This window comes from Oncorhynchus clarkii, chromosome 12 (genome assembly GCF_045791955.1).
Source record: "Oncorhynchus clarkii lewisi isolate Uvic-CL-2024 chromosome 12, UVic_Ocla_1.0, whole genome shotgun sequence".
NCBI classification, from domain to species: domain Eukaryota; kingdom Metazoa; phylum Chordata; class Actinopteri; order Salmoniformes; family Salmonidae; genus Oncorhynchus; species Oncorhynchus clarkii.
In genome coordinates this window covers 22,773,817-22,791,176 of record NC_092158.1, presented here as the reverse complement: position 1 = coordinate 22,791,176, position 17,360 = coordinate 22,773,817, and the positions used below count along the sequence as shown (strand labels likewise).

General features: G+C 44.4%; 1 protein-coding gene and 1 pseudogene across 1 annotated transcript in view; both read right to left on the bottom strand.

Moving 5' to 3' along the window:
* The window catches only part of LOC139422885 (protein phosphatase Slingshot homolog 1-like), a 27,857-nt gene extending 12,963 nt beyond the window's left edge, over positions 1-14,894 (bottom strand). Inside the window, exons 1-7 of the mRNA XM_071174331.1 lie at positions 14,781-14,894; positions 13,519-13,678; positions 11,938-11,975; positions 3,506-3,606; positions 1,082-1,146; positions 868-989; positions 705-773 (exon numbers count right to left, since the gene is read on the bottom strand). Of these exons, the coding sequence (XP_071030432.1) occupies positions 705-773; positions 868-989; positions 1,082-1,146; positions 3,506-3,606; positions 11,938-11,975; positions 13,519-13,590 (467 nt within the window). The 5' untranslated portion in view covers positions 13,591-13,678; positions 14,781-14,894. The remainder of the gene's footprint in view (positions 1-704; positions 774-867; positions 990-1,081; positions 1,147-3,505; positions 3,607-11,937; positions 11,976-13,518; positions 13,679-14,780) is intronic.
* On the bottom strand, positions 14,330-17,360 carry LOC139422407 (synaptic vesicle 2-related protein-like; annotated as a pseudogene).

Sequence of the window (17,360 nt, the reverse complement as noted above, 5' to 3'; positions counted from 1 at the left end):
AGCAACTCATTCTGTGTCACAGGGCTGGGCTGTTTGAAGGGCTAAACGATCAGAGGTACTTCATGGTCGACTGTATATGCAACTTAATGTCTGTGGGATGCACTGTGACACATACCGTACCTTTGTGGAAAGTTTCATGTATATTTATGTGAGGGTATAGACTGAGTATACCAAACATTAGGAACACCTCTAATGCTGAGTTGCAGCCCACTAATTTTGTCCTCAGAACAGCCTCAATATGTCGGGGCATGGACTCTGCAAGGTATCGAAAGCGTTCCACAGGGATGCTGGCCCATGTTGACTCCAATGCTTCTCACTGTTGTGTCAAGTTGGCTGAATGTCCTTTGGGTGATGGACCATTCTTCATACACATGGGAAACTGTTGAGCGTGAAAAACCAGCTGCATTGTAATTCTTGACACACAAACCGGTGTGCCTGGTACCTACTCCCATACCCCGTTCAAAAGGCACTCAAATCTTTTGTTTAGCCTATTCACCCTATGAATGGCACAGATACACAATCCATGTCTCAAGGCTTAAAAATCCCTCTTTAATCTGTCTCCTCCCCTTCATCTACACTGAGTGAAGTGGATTTAACAGGTGACATCAATAAGGGATCATAGCTGTCACCTGGTCAGTCTGTCATGGAAAGAGCAGGTGTTCCTAATGTTTTATATCCTCAGTATGGAGAAGAGTAGCACTTACCCATCTCCATCTAAATGGATCTTCGTATCGCTCCATAGCGGTAGCACCATGCCGATAGAGCAGCTTTTACTGGGAATTATGCAACGGAATAGATTATTACTCTATGATAACAACAAACCATAGTGTAGTGTGATACTGCTGGCTAAGGAGGAAAGACGAGTACCTGTCCTTATCGGTGAAGTCCATCCCTAGCAGGATATTCTCCTCGGTGTCCTGTCGACCACTGGTGTAGACCACAACCATGTACCGCACACGGTCAGACCAACCACTCTCTAACCGTACAGCCTGGGGTACAGTAAGAACAGGTTACACTGTGTAGCATTTGTTTGTCAATAAAAATGGATGGTAAGTACATCTGAGATGGGGATCTGACTCACCAGTTTAATGTGGTCCTCAGAGCGGAGGGTGTTAATCATTACCTGCAGGTGTCGGGGTAAGTCACCTGGGAGAGAAGAGAACCGCATACCATAATCCAGATCAAGCAAGCCTCATAATCAGACATATTGTATAACTGTGTCCAGCTCTGCTATCCAGGCCCCTATTTAGACTGGTACCTCTGATTATGCCCACCTGCAGGGTGATTTAATACCAGCCATAACAACACATCTGTATTGAAGTTACACATTGCAGAGCAAAGCCTGAACATCTCGTGACAAGACGGGTAAATAAATAGGAATGGTGTACCATAACATCTAATCTCAAGTACAACCCTCGGCTAAACCCATACAAACATGCAGAAGCAGTCTGTCATACATGTAAACATACAGATACATGGATGCCAGGTTCATCAGAGCTAAGCATGGACTTGAATGTCTGGTGATGTAATCAAGGAATCTGGAGTGATCCTCACATTGATCTTGTGATTAACCTGCACATCATAGGGGAGGAGAGGGGTGTGTTAGGACTCCCCAATCTCAACAACAACCCTGCTATAAGGCATGCTGCATCATACACAGGTACACACACTTAGGCCTACCCGTACATATACACACACCACTGAGGTGACATCATATGTGCTGCAGGCTGGTTAGTCTAGCTTGGTGAGTTTATGTAACATCTTGATGGGGGGGGGGGGGGGGGGGGGGGGGGGGGGTGAAATCAAACAAGCAGGATCTATAAAGCCCCTTGAAAAGGAGGCGGTCAAAAGGGGGGTGAATGTAACCGATGTGAAATGGCTAGCTAGTAAGCGGTGCGCGCTAATGGCGTTTCAATCGGTGACGTCACTTGCTCTGAGACCTTGAAGTAGTGGTTCCCCTTGCTCTGCAAGGGCCGCGGCTTTTGTGGAGCGATGGGTAACGATTGTGTCAGTTGTCTATGTGTGCACTCCCTAGTCACGCCCTAGTTCGAGCCCGGGTAGGGGCAAGGGGATGGACTAAAGTTAAACTGTTACATAGGCAGGCTCTAGGGTCACATCTGGACCTACTTTGACAAGCATATCAAAGCTAAAAGCAGACAAGTACCTGCCTCGAGGGCAGTCAATGGCCAGGTAATCCTTCTGTGAATATGGGTTGAACACAGGCTCAATCACAAAGGCCAAGCCAACCTCAGACAATATTACCTTGTCTTTAAATAGAACTTTAGCAGTGGCATTGTCACGGTTCACTGAACAAATCTAATCACATTTTATTTGTCACATACACATGGTTAGCAGATGTTAATGAGAGTGTAGCGAAATGCTTGTGCTTCTAGTTCTGACCAATATCTAACAAGTAATCTAACCTAAAAAGTTCACAACAACTACCTTATATACACACAAGTGTAAAGGAATGAATACGAATATGTACATAAAAATATATGAATGAGCGATGGCCGAACGGCATTGGCAAGATGCAGTAGATGGTATAGAGTAAAGTATATACATATGAGATGAGTAATGTAGGGTATGTAAACATTGTATAAAGTGGCTAGGGACACATTTATTACATCAATTGTTTCATTATTAAAGTGGCTAGAGTTGAGTCAGTGTGTTGGCAGCAGCCACTCAATGTTAGTGATGGCTGTTTATCAGTCTGATGGCCTTGAGATAGAAGCTGTTTTTCAGTCTCTCGGTCCCTGCTTTGATGTACCTGTACTGACCTCGCCTTCTAGATGATAGCGGGTGAACAGGCAGTGGCTCGGGTGGTTGTTGTCCTTGATGATCTTTATGGCCTTCCTGTAACATCGGGTGGTGTAGGTGTCCTGGAGGGCAGGTAGTTTGCCCCCGGTGATCCGTTGTGCAGACCTCACTACCCTCTGGAGAGCCTTACGGTTGTGGGCGGAGCAGTTGCCATACCAGGCGGTGATACAGCCCGACAGGATGCTCTCTATTGTGCATCTGTAAAAGTTTGTGAGTGTTTTTCGTGACAAGCCGAATTTCTTCAGCCTCCTGAGATTGAAGAGGCGCTGCTGCGCCTTCACCACGCTGTCTGTGTGGGTGAACCATTTCAGTTTGTCCGTGATGTGTACGCCGAGGAACTTAAAACGTTCCACCTTCTCCACTCCTGTCCCGTCAATGTAGATAGGGGACTGCCCCCTCTGCTGTTTCCTGAAGTCCACGATCATCTCCTTTGTTTTGTTGACATTGAGTGTGAGGTTATTTTCCTGACACCATACTCAGAGGGCCCTCACCTCCTCCCTGTAGGCCGTCTCGTCGCTGTTGGCAATCAAGCCTAACACTGTAGTGTCGTCTGCAAACTTGATGATTGAGTTGGAGGCATGCATGGCCACGCAGTCATGGGTGAACAGGGCCAATGAACAATGGGCCCTGTGTGTGTCAAGAGTGTGCATTTACCTGCGTGTTTGTGGTGTGCCAGTGTGTTTACCTGCGTGTTTGTGGTGTGTAGGGGTCTTGGGTCCCTGTGCATTGGTGCCCTGTTGCAGGAAGAGGGCAGCTCCTTTGACCATGAAGAAGCTCTCGCTGAGGCTGAAACAGACAGGAAAATAGGGTTTCTAGTGGTCTGATGTTGTAACACACAGGGGAAGCATTCATTAGAGAAGTGAAAGAAAGAGTACAGACTGTACTGGAAGTAGGCAACAGATCATCAGCATATCTGAATAGAGATTTGCAGAAATCCTTGTACTGCTTCAACAGCTTAAGCACCGTCTGTGGCACACTGCACTCCACAGTACCTATAGTAAGTAGCATGGCGTTCTACTCTAGAACAGAGAGGACATTTGAAATAGTCACTCCTTCCTACACCTGCTTGGTCTCTCTTCCCTGTTTTGTTGTGCTCCATTTAAGTAGATGCACAGATGAACTGTCCAACCCACAGTATCCTTCTCACTTGTCAATGAGTGAGGCTGTTTTAGTCCAGGAATGGAGACAAATGACCTGGAGATGTAGAATGCGAAAGTTTAGTGACTAGCAGGAAAGGATGTTCCCAAATTCATCAGGAAGTAAATGTGAGCAGATCTTTCCTTTATAAAATATTTCCCTCAGATAATGAACTGACAGAACGTGGTTAGGTACCCTGACCTATCGTTGGGGCAGATAATTGAGCCCACCACTGAAATATTTCCTCTGCCTTTCTTCAGCCAGCACCATCTATCCCTCCCTTCTCTGGCCAGGGATGGGCTCTCCCGACTGCCCTAACCCCTGTGCTCGAGGCACTGACCACCCCCGGATAAAATATAGTTTTTCCTTGGAGTTAGCAATGTCCAGGAAGAAAAGAGTTGTGTTTGCTGGCCACAACATTGACCAGGAGGAACAGAGCTGCGCGTTTGCTGGCCACAACATTGACCAGGAGGAACAGAGCCAGTCTTTGTTAACAGGCAGGCTGCCCTCTCGCTCTGCCACCACAAACAAAGCATGGTATGACAGTGGGTCCATCACAAGACCTTTTGTTTCTGCCCCGCTGTTACGTAGCATTGTTCCTTTTCAGAATGTCCTGAAAAATATGAGGGTGGCCTCAGTCAAGAGGTCAGAGAGTTGGGTAGGGTACCATAACAGCTCATCTTAAGTTGTCTGATGTACTGTAAATGGGATGAACTGAATAGCAGTAATCACAGATGGATGTATAGGCTAAAAGACAAAGCTGTATGGAAAAGGCTCCAGCTACTGTTGATCTGTCCATTACACCATTACTGAAAACAATCAGAGCATGTCCCCATCTTTCTAAGGCGAGTTTACACACAGTCCAATTCTGATAATTTTTTCAATTATTGGCAAAACAGCTGATCTGATTGGTTGAACGGCCAATTAGTGGAAAAAGATCAGAATTAGGCTGCCTGTGTAAACTCACATTAGGACAGCTGTGAACAGTAGACTTCTAAAAAGAACACTCAAGAAGAAATATAGACAGCCATAAAAACAATACCCGTATACAGAAAATGCAGGGTGCACAGTTACAAGTGACAACCATTCAAACCATTGTCGCCATTGTGCTACCTCTTATCAAGGTAGAAATGCCAGTGAGAGATACACTTAGGATTGCCTGTCCTTGAGTGAGTGGAGGACTTACATTCGCCAGATCTCTCTCTTACTCAGGACTGTGTTCTTCACAAAGTGAGGCAGCATGGTAAGCATGGCTTCCCGTGAAGGCTCCACCACAAGATGCATCCTGATTCTGGATCTCTCCCGCAGTAGCTCTCTGGAGTCTACTGGCCTCCTCACAAAATCTCCTCCGCCCTTATAGCTTCTTAGCACATCCATGTGCAAAAAATACATTCACAAGCATTGTGTGCCTCAAAAACTAATTTGGTTTCCAATGTATAATAACTGATATAGCCCTGGGTTTCTTTTTTCCCTGTAAAAAGGTGCAGATTGGGTTCAATAGTCTGATGATGTATCCTGTCTTGGTCTGGTGCGTCCGTCTCTCCCTCCTGTCCGTCTGGGCTGTGAGGATCAGTCTTCAGATTCTGCTGCGTCTGTTCAGCTCTGCCTCCTGCCTCAACTCCCAACCATCAGCAGCAGCTTATCTCCTCCTCACAGCACACGCTTGAGCAATCATAACTCCCTCCGCAACTCCCGACACAAAAGCACCATTCAAGCATGTTTCACGTTAGCTGGGTTGGGTGGCAAGGAATCTAGCTTGCCTCATCTTCAGTCTACAAAGCACACGTCTATAGAGTGAGTGGATGCTATTTGACATGTAAAAGATCCCAGAGGATCTCTGATGAGCCACTGAGCCAAAGGAAACATACTACTCATTGAGTAGCATATTCAACTTTGTATGAACCATAACTGCATCACAGAACACATATCCAATGCCAGTGTGAAGCAATTTACGCAAGATGCTCGTTAGACGCACACCAAGGACATCTTCCCTTTTGAAGTCTGCACACACACACACACACCTCTCTCTCCTTGGCTGTTGCATAACCCTGGCTGGTGCTTGGGCTTTCTGGCTGAGGCAGCCAGGGTACTGTGACAACCAAGGGCTGCTGGGGGGTAAATATGGATCAGGTTTCTGCCTGACTGATACAGTATGGCCCTCAGAGAGGTAGACTTGGTGACATCACTGGGTCCTAGGGTCTGAGAGAGGACAAGATGAGCAGAGCTAATGTGGACTGGGCCACTTCCAATAATCAATGGTGTGACTGCTCCGCCCTGCAGCATTTCTCTGGTGACTATCTATCACTATCAAGTTAAATGTCTTTGCTTTAGCCTTTTAACAACAAAAGATTTAATGGCACAAAACCACTAATATCAATATTTTTTTTTATTGTGTTTTTAAGCAACTCTGAAGCAAGATTCGACATAATCAAAATTGCTCCCTATACCACCTTTCAAACATTCCTCTATCTGCCTTGTACCACCAAGAAAGTAATCTACCTTATCAATGTTATAATCTCAACCCACCCTGTGTGTGGCATGTCTAGCGGATGGGGGAAACTGTTGTGTACGGCTGAAACTCCCTTGGCCCAACCAGGTTGGACTAGAGCATGTATTTCCAAACTGGGGTAAGCGCAATGCTTGTTAGGGGTACGCAAAATAAAAATGTGATTCACATTTTTATTTTAGAGATAGAATATATATATATATATATATATATATATATATATCTAACAGTCCATTTATATTTTCCAACGGGGCTATACATTTGGGTGAGTTTTTTCCCCCTCACCTGAGTAGCCTCATTTCACTGCCCAAAATAAAATTGAACAATCTAATGTTCAGTGAAATAACAACAATGTCAGTTACAGGTAGCCTAGGCAAATAATTAACATCCAATCACATTAACCATTACTCTCTCGCGGGAATTCCACTAACGGTCCGTATGTAGCCAAACGTAGCTGCTGCTCATGTTGGTATCTGTACTGATGGCGCAAAAGCCATGACAAGGAGACATAGTGGAGTGGTAACGCGAATGCAAGCAGTTGCTCCCGAAGCCACTTGGGTGCACTGCAGCATCCACCGAGAGGCTCTTGCTGCCAAGGGAATGCCTGACAGCTTGAAAGACGTTATCATTGTTAAAGCAAGGCCCCTGAACTCATGTATTTTCTGCATTATGCAATGATATGGCCAGCGACCATGTAATGCTTTTACAACATACAGAAGTGAGCTGGTTATCAAGGGGCAAAGTATTGACACAGTTGTTTGAATTGAGAGACGAGTTTAAAGTTTTTACTGACCATCACTTTTACTTGTCTGACCGCTTGAATGATGACGAGATTCTCACACAACTAGCCTGTCTGGGTGATGTTTCTTCTCACCTGAGTGATCTGAATCTAGGACTACAGGGACTCTCCACAACTATATTCAATGTGCGGGACAAAATTGAGGCTAGGATTAAGAAGTTGGAGCTCTTCTCTGTCTGCATTAACAAGGACAACACAGGTCTTTCCAGCTATAATTGTATGATTTTTTGTGTGCAAATGAACTCAAGCTTACGGGCAATATCAAATGCGATTTAGCGAAGCATCTGAGTGAGTTGTGTGCGCAATTACGCAGGTACCTTCCCGAAACCGATGACACAAACAACTGGATTCGTTATCCCTTTCATGCCCTGCCTCTAGTCCACTTACCGATATCTGAACGAGAACCTCATCGAAATCGCAACAAGCGGTTCTGTGAAAATGTAATTTAAATCAGAAGCCACTGCCAGATTTCTGAATTGGGCTGCGGTCAGAGTATCCTGCCTTGGCAAATCGCACTGTTAAGACACTGATGCCCTTTGCAACCACGTACCTATTGTGAGAGTGGATTCTCGGCTCTCACTAGCATGAAAACTAAATACAGGCACAGACTGTGTGTGGAAAATGATTTAAGACAGACTCTCTCCAATACAACCCAACATTGCAGAGTTATGTGCATCCTTTCAAGCACATCCTTCTCATTAACTTGTGGTGATTTTTCACAATTTGCGATGAACAAATATAGTTTTATATGTAAGATGGTTAAATAAAGAGCAAAATTATTTATTATTATTATTTGTGCCCTGGTCGTATAAGAGCTCTGTGTCACTTCCCATGAGCTGGGTTGTGACAAAAACTCACACTCATTCTTATGTTTAATAAATGGATTGCATAGTGTGTGTGGCAGGCTTAAAATGATGAAAAAACATTTGAGAGTGCGCTGACCCTGGTGATAGAGGGGGTATGCAGGTGGAGGTTGAATGTTTGAAGGGGACCGGGACCATAAAAAGTTTGGGAACCACTGGACTAGAGAACTGAGTGTCCAGCCAACACTAGGCCAACTACAACAGCAAGGCCAAAAAGGTCTTATCAACTCTTACCAAGAAACTCCAGAACAAAATTATCCCCGGCACAACAACACCATGACATCACATCCTTCTGTAGCTGAGTAGAGGATTCCACCTATGCTATCCCCTCCCAGCTCTGCAATACAGCTGGATAGTGTTTCTGATTTGATGGAATGTATAATGGTGGTTAAAGGGAATGGTAACTGAGTGTTGGACCGGTATTACCCTTGATACAACTAGGCCTACATCTCAGTGTTTAAGGGTCCCCAGATGGAGACATTCTTTGTGAACTGTAATGGACTGCAATGGTGTGAGATGTTCCATCTCTTTTGCAAACTATCATTAAGGTGTGGGCCTATTTATTGAATACTAGTATTACGTTATTCATACTTATCTACAATGTGTGTAATTCAGCACCAGTGTCCATGTTATTTCTTCAGGACATTCCTAGGTGCTTCCTACTGTAACCCAGTCCTGTAATTCCCACTGACACCAGGACCAGGGGTCTATATCCATAGGCATTGGGAAACTCAGATTCCCTGGTCAAAGAAATGTATACTAATCCCTCCCCCAGATGGAGCACAACAGATTGTTACTATACATTACTGTATCACCTAATGCATGTGCATGACCGGCTTCTCAGGGAAATACATGGCCAAAAGTATATGGACACCTGCTCATCGAACATCTCATTCCAAAATCATGGGCATTAATATGGAGTTGGTCCCCCATTTGCTGATATAACAGCTTCAACTCTTCTGGGAAGACTTTCCACTAGATGTTGGAACATTGAATGGAAGCAAGTCCTCACAGCAGACATAAGAGCATTAGTCATGTCGGGCACGGATGTTGGGCGATTAGGCCTGGCTCGTAGTCGGCGTTCCAATTCATCCCAAAGGTGATGGGGTTGAGGTCAGGGCTCTGTGCAGGCCAGTCAAGTTCTTCCACACCAATCTTGACAAACCATTTTTGTATGGACCTCGCTTTGTGCAAGTTGGCATTGTCATGCTGAAACAGGAAAGGGCCTTCCCCAAACTGTTACCACAAAGTTGGAAGCACAGAATTGTATAGAATGTCATTGTATGCTGTAGCGTTAACATTTCCCTTCACTGGAACTAAGGGGCCTAGCCCAAACCATGAAAAACAGCCCCAGACCATTATTCATCCACCAAACGTTACAGTTGGCACTATGCATTGGGGGCAGGTAGCGTTCTCTTGGTATCCGCCAAACCTCGATTTGTCCGTCGGACTGCCAGATGGGGAAGCGTGATTCATCACTACAGAGAACACATTTCCACTGCTCCAAAGTCCAATGGCGGCAAGCTTTTCACCACTCCAGCAGACGCTTGGCAATGCGCATTGCCGATCTTAGGCTTGTGTGCAGCTGCTCGGCTATTGAAACCCATTTCATGAAGTTCCCGACGAACAGTTCTTGCGCTGATGTTTCTTCCAAACGGTAGTTTGGAACTCGGTAGTGAGTGTTCCAATCGAGGACAGATGATTTTTACGCGCTAAGCACTTCAGCATTCCCGTTCTGTGAGCTTGTGTGGCCTACCATTTCACAGATGAGCTGTTGTTGCTCCTAGACTTTTCCACTTCACAATAACAGCACTTACAGTTGACAAGGGCGGTGCCACGTTCAAAGTAACTGAGCTCTTCAGTAAGGCCATTCAACTGATAATGTTCGTCTATGGCGATTGCATGGTTGTGTGCTCGATTTTATACATCTGTCAGCAACGGGTGTGCCTGAAATAGCCAAATCCACTCATTTGAAGGGGCATCCACATACTTTTGGCCATGTCATGTATAATAGCTGACCTTCGACCCCCAATATGTAGCTGGACATAGAGGCCTGTAGTAATTTAGCCAGGCACCTAGGGAGGGCAACAATGTTTTCCATACAGATCACGTCACCATAATGCAAGAGTTCTTTGAAAACAAACAACTTTTTCTAGATTCAAATACAGTGGGGAGAACAAGTATTTGACACACTGCCTATTTTGCAGGTTTTCCTACTTAAGAAAGCATGTAGAGGTCTGTAATTTTTTATCATAGGTACACTTAAACTGTGAGAGACGGAATCTAAAACAAAAATCCAGAAAATCACATTGTATGATTTTTAAGTAATTAATTTGCATTTTATTGCATGACATAAGTGTTTGATACATCAGAAAAGCAGAACTTAATATTTGGTACAGAAATCTTTGTTTGCAATTACAGAGATCATATGTTTCCTGTAGTTCTTGACCAGGTTAGCACACACTGCAGCAGGGATTTTGGCCCACTCCTCCATACAGACCTTCTCCAGAACCTTCAGGTTTCGGGGCTGTCCCTGGGCAATACAGACTTTCAGCTCCCTCCAAAGATTTTCTATTGGGTTCAGGTCTGGAGACTGGCTAGGCCACTCCAGGACCTTGAGATGCTTCTTACAGAGCCACTCCTTAGTTGCCCTGGCTGTGTGTTTCGGGTCGTTGTCATGCTGGAAGACCCAGCCACGACCCATCTTCAATGCTCTTACTGAGGGAAGGAGGTTGTTGGCCAAGATCTCGCGATACATGGCCCCATCCATCCTCCCCTCAATACGGTGCAGTCGTCCTGTCCCCTTTGCAGAAAAGCATCCCCAAAGAATTATGTTTCCACCTCCATGCTTCACAGTTGGGATGGTGTTCTTGTGGTTGTACTCATCCTTCTTCTTCCTCCAAACAAGGTGAGTGGAGTTTAGACCAAAAAGCTCTATTTTTGTCTCATCAGACCACATGACCTTCTCCCATTCCTCCTCTGGATCCTCCAGATGGTCATTGGCAAACTTCAGATGGGCCTGGACATGCGCTGGCTTGAGCAGGGGGACCTTGCGTGCGCTGCAGGATTTTAATCCATGACGGCGTAGTGTGTTACTAATGGTTTTCTTTGAGACTGTGGTCCCAGCTCTCTTCAGGTCATTGACCAGGTCCTGCCGTGTAGTTCTGGGCTGATCCCTCACCTGCCTCATGATCATTGATGCCCCACGAGGTGAGATCTTGCATGGAGCCCCAGACCAAGGGTGATTGACCGTCATCTTGAACTCTTCCATTTACTAATAATTGCGCCAACAGTTGTTGCCTTCTCACCAAGCTGCTTGCCTATTGTCCTGTAGCCCATCCCAGCCTTGTGCAGGTCTACAATTTTATCCCTGATGTCCTTACACAGCTCTCTGGTCTTGGCCATTGTGGAGAGGTTGGAGTCTGTTTGATTGAGTGTGTGGACAGGTGTCTTTTATACAGGTAACGAGTTCAAACAGGTGCAGTTAATACAGGTAATGAGTGGAGAACAGGAGGGATTCTTAAAGAAAAACTAACAGGTCTGTGAGAGCCGGAATTCTTACTGGTTGGTAGGTGATCAAATACTTATGTCATGCAATAAAAAGCAAATTAATTACTTAAAAATCATACAATGTGATTTTCTCCGTCTCTCACAGTTGAAGTGTACCTATGATAAAAATGACAGACCTCTACATGCTTTGTAAGTAGGAAAACCTGCAAAATCGGCAGTGTATAAAATACTTGTTCTCCCCACTGTATATATGTTTTTTGTGTGTTTTTTTTAGGGAGAAAATAGGGGAGGGAGAGGCTTACCTCTGATTTGCTCTCCGGTCATCATCACACCCTAATTCCTGCAAGAGAAAGACAGAAATGTTACATACACTGTAGGCCTACTAGAAACCCTACCATCAAGGCTGTGCTGACAGTACAGTAGGATGCATTGCGCAACAGCAGCACATGACCCATATGCCCTGCTATGTCCTGCCATGCTCCCCTTGCTACCATACCTAATCACAATGTCACAGTACAATGACTCAGAAGATTCCCATTGACTGGTGGAGACAGAGATTCCTTTCCTTTAGAGTTATGGGTATATAGACCATCACTAAGTGATGCTCTTGATCTACATGGGACAAGTAACTAAATATAGGCTAGACATTTGGGCCTTCTGTACCAGTAGCAATGCTGTAGCTCCCTGAGGGCAGAGTGGTTGAGGTTGTTTGTTGCATTAGGAGATCTGAATAAAACTCTCTCTCTGCGTTTCATGACATGTTACAGTGTTGAAAAGAGCACATAGGCCTAGACTGCGCTTGATCTGTGGATCTGATGTCAAAGAGGCTATTTAATAGCACAGCTCAAACTAACTCAGTCACTAGTAGCAATTGTAATCTAGATACTTTCAGAAATAAAAGAGAGGTATACAGACATATACCTAGTAGGTAACCAACTCGGTATAAAATCATTTCTGCAGCAGTATCTTTAATGATGTAATTAGTATGACATCATTTCTGCAGCACACAGCCATGTGTGTGTGTGTGTGCGCGCCTGCCTCCATAGAATTCAAGCCATGATGGATTCATTTGCTTTTGAAAGTCATCATGTGCTTTATTAGTAAGATCAGAGTGATGTACCAGTGAATTTATGGGACATGAAGGAGATGCTTTACGTTAGGTTTTAAAACGTGTAATACACTTGCATTTAATATTGAATACAGTGTATCAGCGCTCTCTACTGGCCATACCATGTCACTATCTATGATCTCATATGTTTTGAAATATAAGCTCACACCTGCCACAGTAGTATTTTGACAGTGATTGAAACGAGCAGGTACCAACAGCAACATCCCTGACTCAGTAGTGATGTAATGGTGTACATAACTAGGCAAGTAGCTGCACAATACTGATGAATCTCACTCTATAGTCTATTCCATATGCAAGCTGAAGCAAAGAATTTAAACAAATGTCATGACTTAAAAATCTAAGCAAAATCCTGAGATAATGCTTTTATTAATTGCCTTGCTGTATAAACGCATATTGGTCTTTAAACCACAAAAACTGAAGGCAGAAATAAAATGCTGCCACATGCAATTAATGCATTGTTCTGGTAACTAATCACCGGCTCAGATTTTGTTTAGAAGCTAATAGCGCTGGGCTGGACTACTTCACCATTCTAAACGGATGGATTCCATAAAGCCTATTAAATTATGTCCATACAAAACAGTCTTGTCGTGTTAGATATAATATGTCACTAAATTGCAAAAAAATATATTGACAACTGAAAGCGTCCTCTGCAATGCTGGGCCTAGTGGATGAGGGACGTGAGCATCGGGCACATCCCCGGCGTTTCCTTCACAGCGCTGCCTACGTAGCGAACAACTCCCGCAGTTTCACTTACCTCCCCCGCGTTGGTGCTGGCGGTGGATGCTGCGCTTGGGGTGGGAGAGCGCTGTAGGGTTACCAGAGCCATGGCTGGCTACTGCTACGGAAAGGAGGAGACCTTTGAATGGGGGGAAGGTAGGCGCGTTGCTCTGGGCCAAGATGCGCCTAGATTGACCCTGTGTAGCACAGGAGAAAACGCTCAGGATCGCATTAAATCTTTCTTGCCTCTGATTTCACCATCCTGATAAACCCATCACCGGCTTCTGACTCGCCCATCCTACACAGTTCGTTTTAGAATAGTCATTTGTAAATAGTTGTAAAGGCAAGTATGCAATTTTGTCCATCTGTGTCATATACCATTTATCGTGCAGACAAACAAAATACATCGCAGCCAGGTTGCATGCAGAGCATAAATGACAAGCGATTCTGTTCTGACACTTTGCCGGATGCTATGATTGGCTGCTTCGGTTTGCGTGCGCGCTATCATTGGGCCAATGTCGTCAAGGTGACTCTGGCCAGACTAGAGACTACTACACTCAACGGAAACCAAAGGCTACTTATTATGAAATGTATTCATGGGAATATTATTTGCAAACAGATTTAAGCAAGGAACATTAGCACACACATTTTAGAACTCATATTGCGCCTTCACAGATATGCACCCATTGTATTGCTATAATGAAGATGATGTGGAGGAATTAATTATTGCCATCTACATTCTCTTAAGTTATTATTATCTAAATAATTATTGAAAAATATATTTTATTTCCTTTTTGTGTAGAATCCATGGGACATGACTTGAAAAGACTGAAGTGGGAATAATCAAGCTAGCTGGCATGTGTTGGTGAAACCTGAGCCACTTGACGTCTTTTCCTGACCGGCTGTGATTTGACTAGTCTCCTGCAGGCCCAGGCCTGTGGTCTCAATGGGCAACAGTACGAACGCTCCTGCAGGCAACAGATGCAGTACACAGACTTCTTGAGTGGCACCTGTATGGGCCAAAACAGCTGGAGGTTGTTGGGGAGCCCTCGGTGAGGGGGCAGGATATCTTAGATTTGAATTAAGTACATATTGTTTATGTAACCTTTATTTAACTAGGCAAGTCAGTTAAGAACAAATTCTTATTTTCAATGACGGTCTAGGAACAGTGGGTTCACTGCCTGTACAGGGGCAGAACAACAGATTTGTACCTTGTCAGCTCAGATTTGTACCCTGCCGCCCCATTTAAAACCGGGTCATTATTAAATGTGTCGTAAAGGGAGTTAGGAGGGCACCCACCTTGGCCATCCCACTGCAGGCCCTGATCCCCATACCTGTGGTGGCTGTGGGATATACCTAAAGAAAGAATAGTTTATACAAAACGTCCTCATGTCTTCAACAGCAGTATCCAAGATTTTAGATGTCAAGTATCTACTGATGGAAAAAATGTAAATATGCTTAACTCAGGTGTGCAGATTAAAGCAACTTGGAATCCCCCAGTGATGAAGGCTCTGGCGATGAAGACTGTGAGAGCAGCCCTGTAGCGAGAGAGAGTATGAGAAATGCCAGCAGAACAGGAATGAAGAAGGGAGTAGTCTCTACAGCCAATCAGGGGTTAACTGAGTCAGTTAAGAGTTAAGGCCCTTGATTACCACAGTTCTCAAATCTCGGACCTGACCAAGGTGAAGAAAGCACTTACCTCCCAATACAAGAGTACAGGGGCAGAATGCACATCGCCATGCTTTTCTTCCTGCCAATCCGATCGATCACAAACAACGTCACAAAAACTCCTGCAGAGACAGAATAAAAAATGAACAGATATGGCCATACAGATACAGAATGTCCCACTCATTTTGTACATTTAGGTACTTTTTCGAATTGATCCCCCGTGGGAATCAAACCCACAACCCTGGCATTGCAAGCGTCGTGCTCTACTCATTGAGACACAGTCAACATATCAGCAAAACACAAGCTTCCATTCTATTGAATTACTTTTAGGAGGTGGTCCACGGTAGATTTTTGTAGTCGTCTAACGTCAAGTAGTTGCATTCCAGGTTGCATTTTGGCTCAATCTTGGCAGCTTGTGTGATGACTGAATGTACAAAACATTTACATCAAGTCAAAGTTTCTAGAAGAGCAACTAGAAGAGCGTGCTTTTGCAAGACTGTTTTACATGTTTGATTGTTAGGGCGGTGCAGGAGTTTCTGCTTATGACTATCAAAAGGGAAGTTTCAACATTTTAAAGAGTAGCATGCAGACCATCTATCACTCACCACTACATGCATCTCCTGCCTGGAATAGCTCAGTGGTCATGAGGACCAGGCCATAGTAGGAGAAGGCATTGGCAAACCTGAGGCAGAAACCATACAAACACAGAGATCATGCGAAGGGCCCCAACTGGTTTTCAATTTCAGAACTGTGAGGAGAGGATGTACTGGTTGAATCGAGATGGTGAGCTAATGAGATACCAGAATAATGAGAGCAAAATGGACTTACCATATAAACCACAGGAGAATAGCTATTCTGCGATAATGAGGAGTTAAGAGATCTTGGATCCTACCACGATCCTCCTGCCTCGCAAATATGGAACATGCACACACTCAAGCAAGTGTTGTGAATACACAAACGCAGTTATAAACTAAGCAAGATGATCTCAGATTAACACTTCCAACATGAATGCACACACACACCACACCAATCATACAGTCTCACCTGTTTATTGGCAATAAGTTCACCATGGGGCATGGTTTTCCTGTTGTCAGCAACGATGCGCCTTAACGATTTCATAGCAATTTCCCGAAAGCACATGGAAGCGGGCACTCTTGGGCAGCCACAGTATCACACACAGACATGAATACAGACATTTACACATGCATATACTGAAACACACTTCATCCACTACCTATGTGTTCAGTAACATGCACCTCAGTGATGCATTTCAACCATTTTGTTTCGGAACCATAGATACGGCAGGTCTAGAGTGTAACAATACTTACAAAACAGAAGGTAACAAAGCTCAGCAGGGATGCTGTAGACAGGCCAAGCAGCCAGGCCAGCCAATGGTAGGTATGATCCAGATGGCCAGAAGGACCTCGAACAGCGCCAAGGGCCCGGAATATCTGAATCAAGAAAAGTGTTGATTGTCTTACTATGAGATAAAACAATCGCAATCGTACAAAGGACATTGGGCAGGAAGTACCTCAATCAGCATAATGCAGGTGGTCCTTGACTTCATCATGAGGATCTCAGAGTACAGCGTCACTCTGAAAGAAAAAGTCAATTAATGAATCTATTAATAGGACTTTTAACCCTGATGCAGAGCACAACTGTAGGGAATACAATTAGGACTGCATAGAACATTAGCTGTTATACTGGCAATGGGAGGCCTGGTATTGGTGAAAAAGAATCAGTTACATTTTTAAAAAATGTACTACTTTAACAGTCAGCATTTTAATAACAAAAGGACGTATATTTTCTGGTTCAGAATAATTGAGTCTGGAACCAGTTCTATAACTGACACGGGACTATAAATACACTTGTTTTGTTCCTGGTTGGAGCGTTATTGTTGCTCTGCTATCATCACAGATTTAACTGTCCCAAGAGAGAATGTGGATGTGCTACAATAACAGTGTGTTATGTTAATTCAGCCTGATCAGCTCCACTGCACATAACCACATAGGAAAGCTTGGGGTTCAACCCAGGAAAGCTCTGGGTTCAAGGCAGCAGAACTAACGCAGGTGAATTCATGTAGCAGGTTAGGAGAATTAGGTTAATGTTAGGGTTAGGGTTAGGCTTAGCTACAATGCTACAGTTTGTCAACAACAGTTACTGTTGTCCCCGGCGCGACCACTAGATGGAGCTGTTGTAAGCCTACCCCAT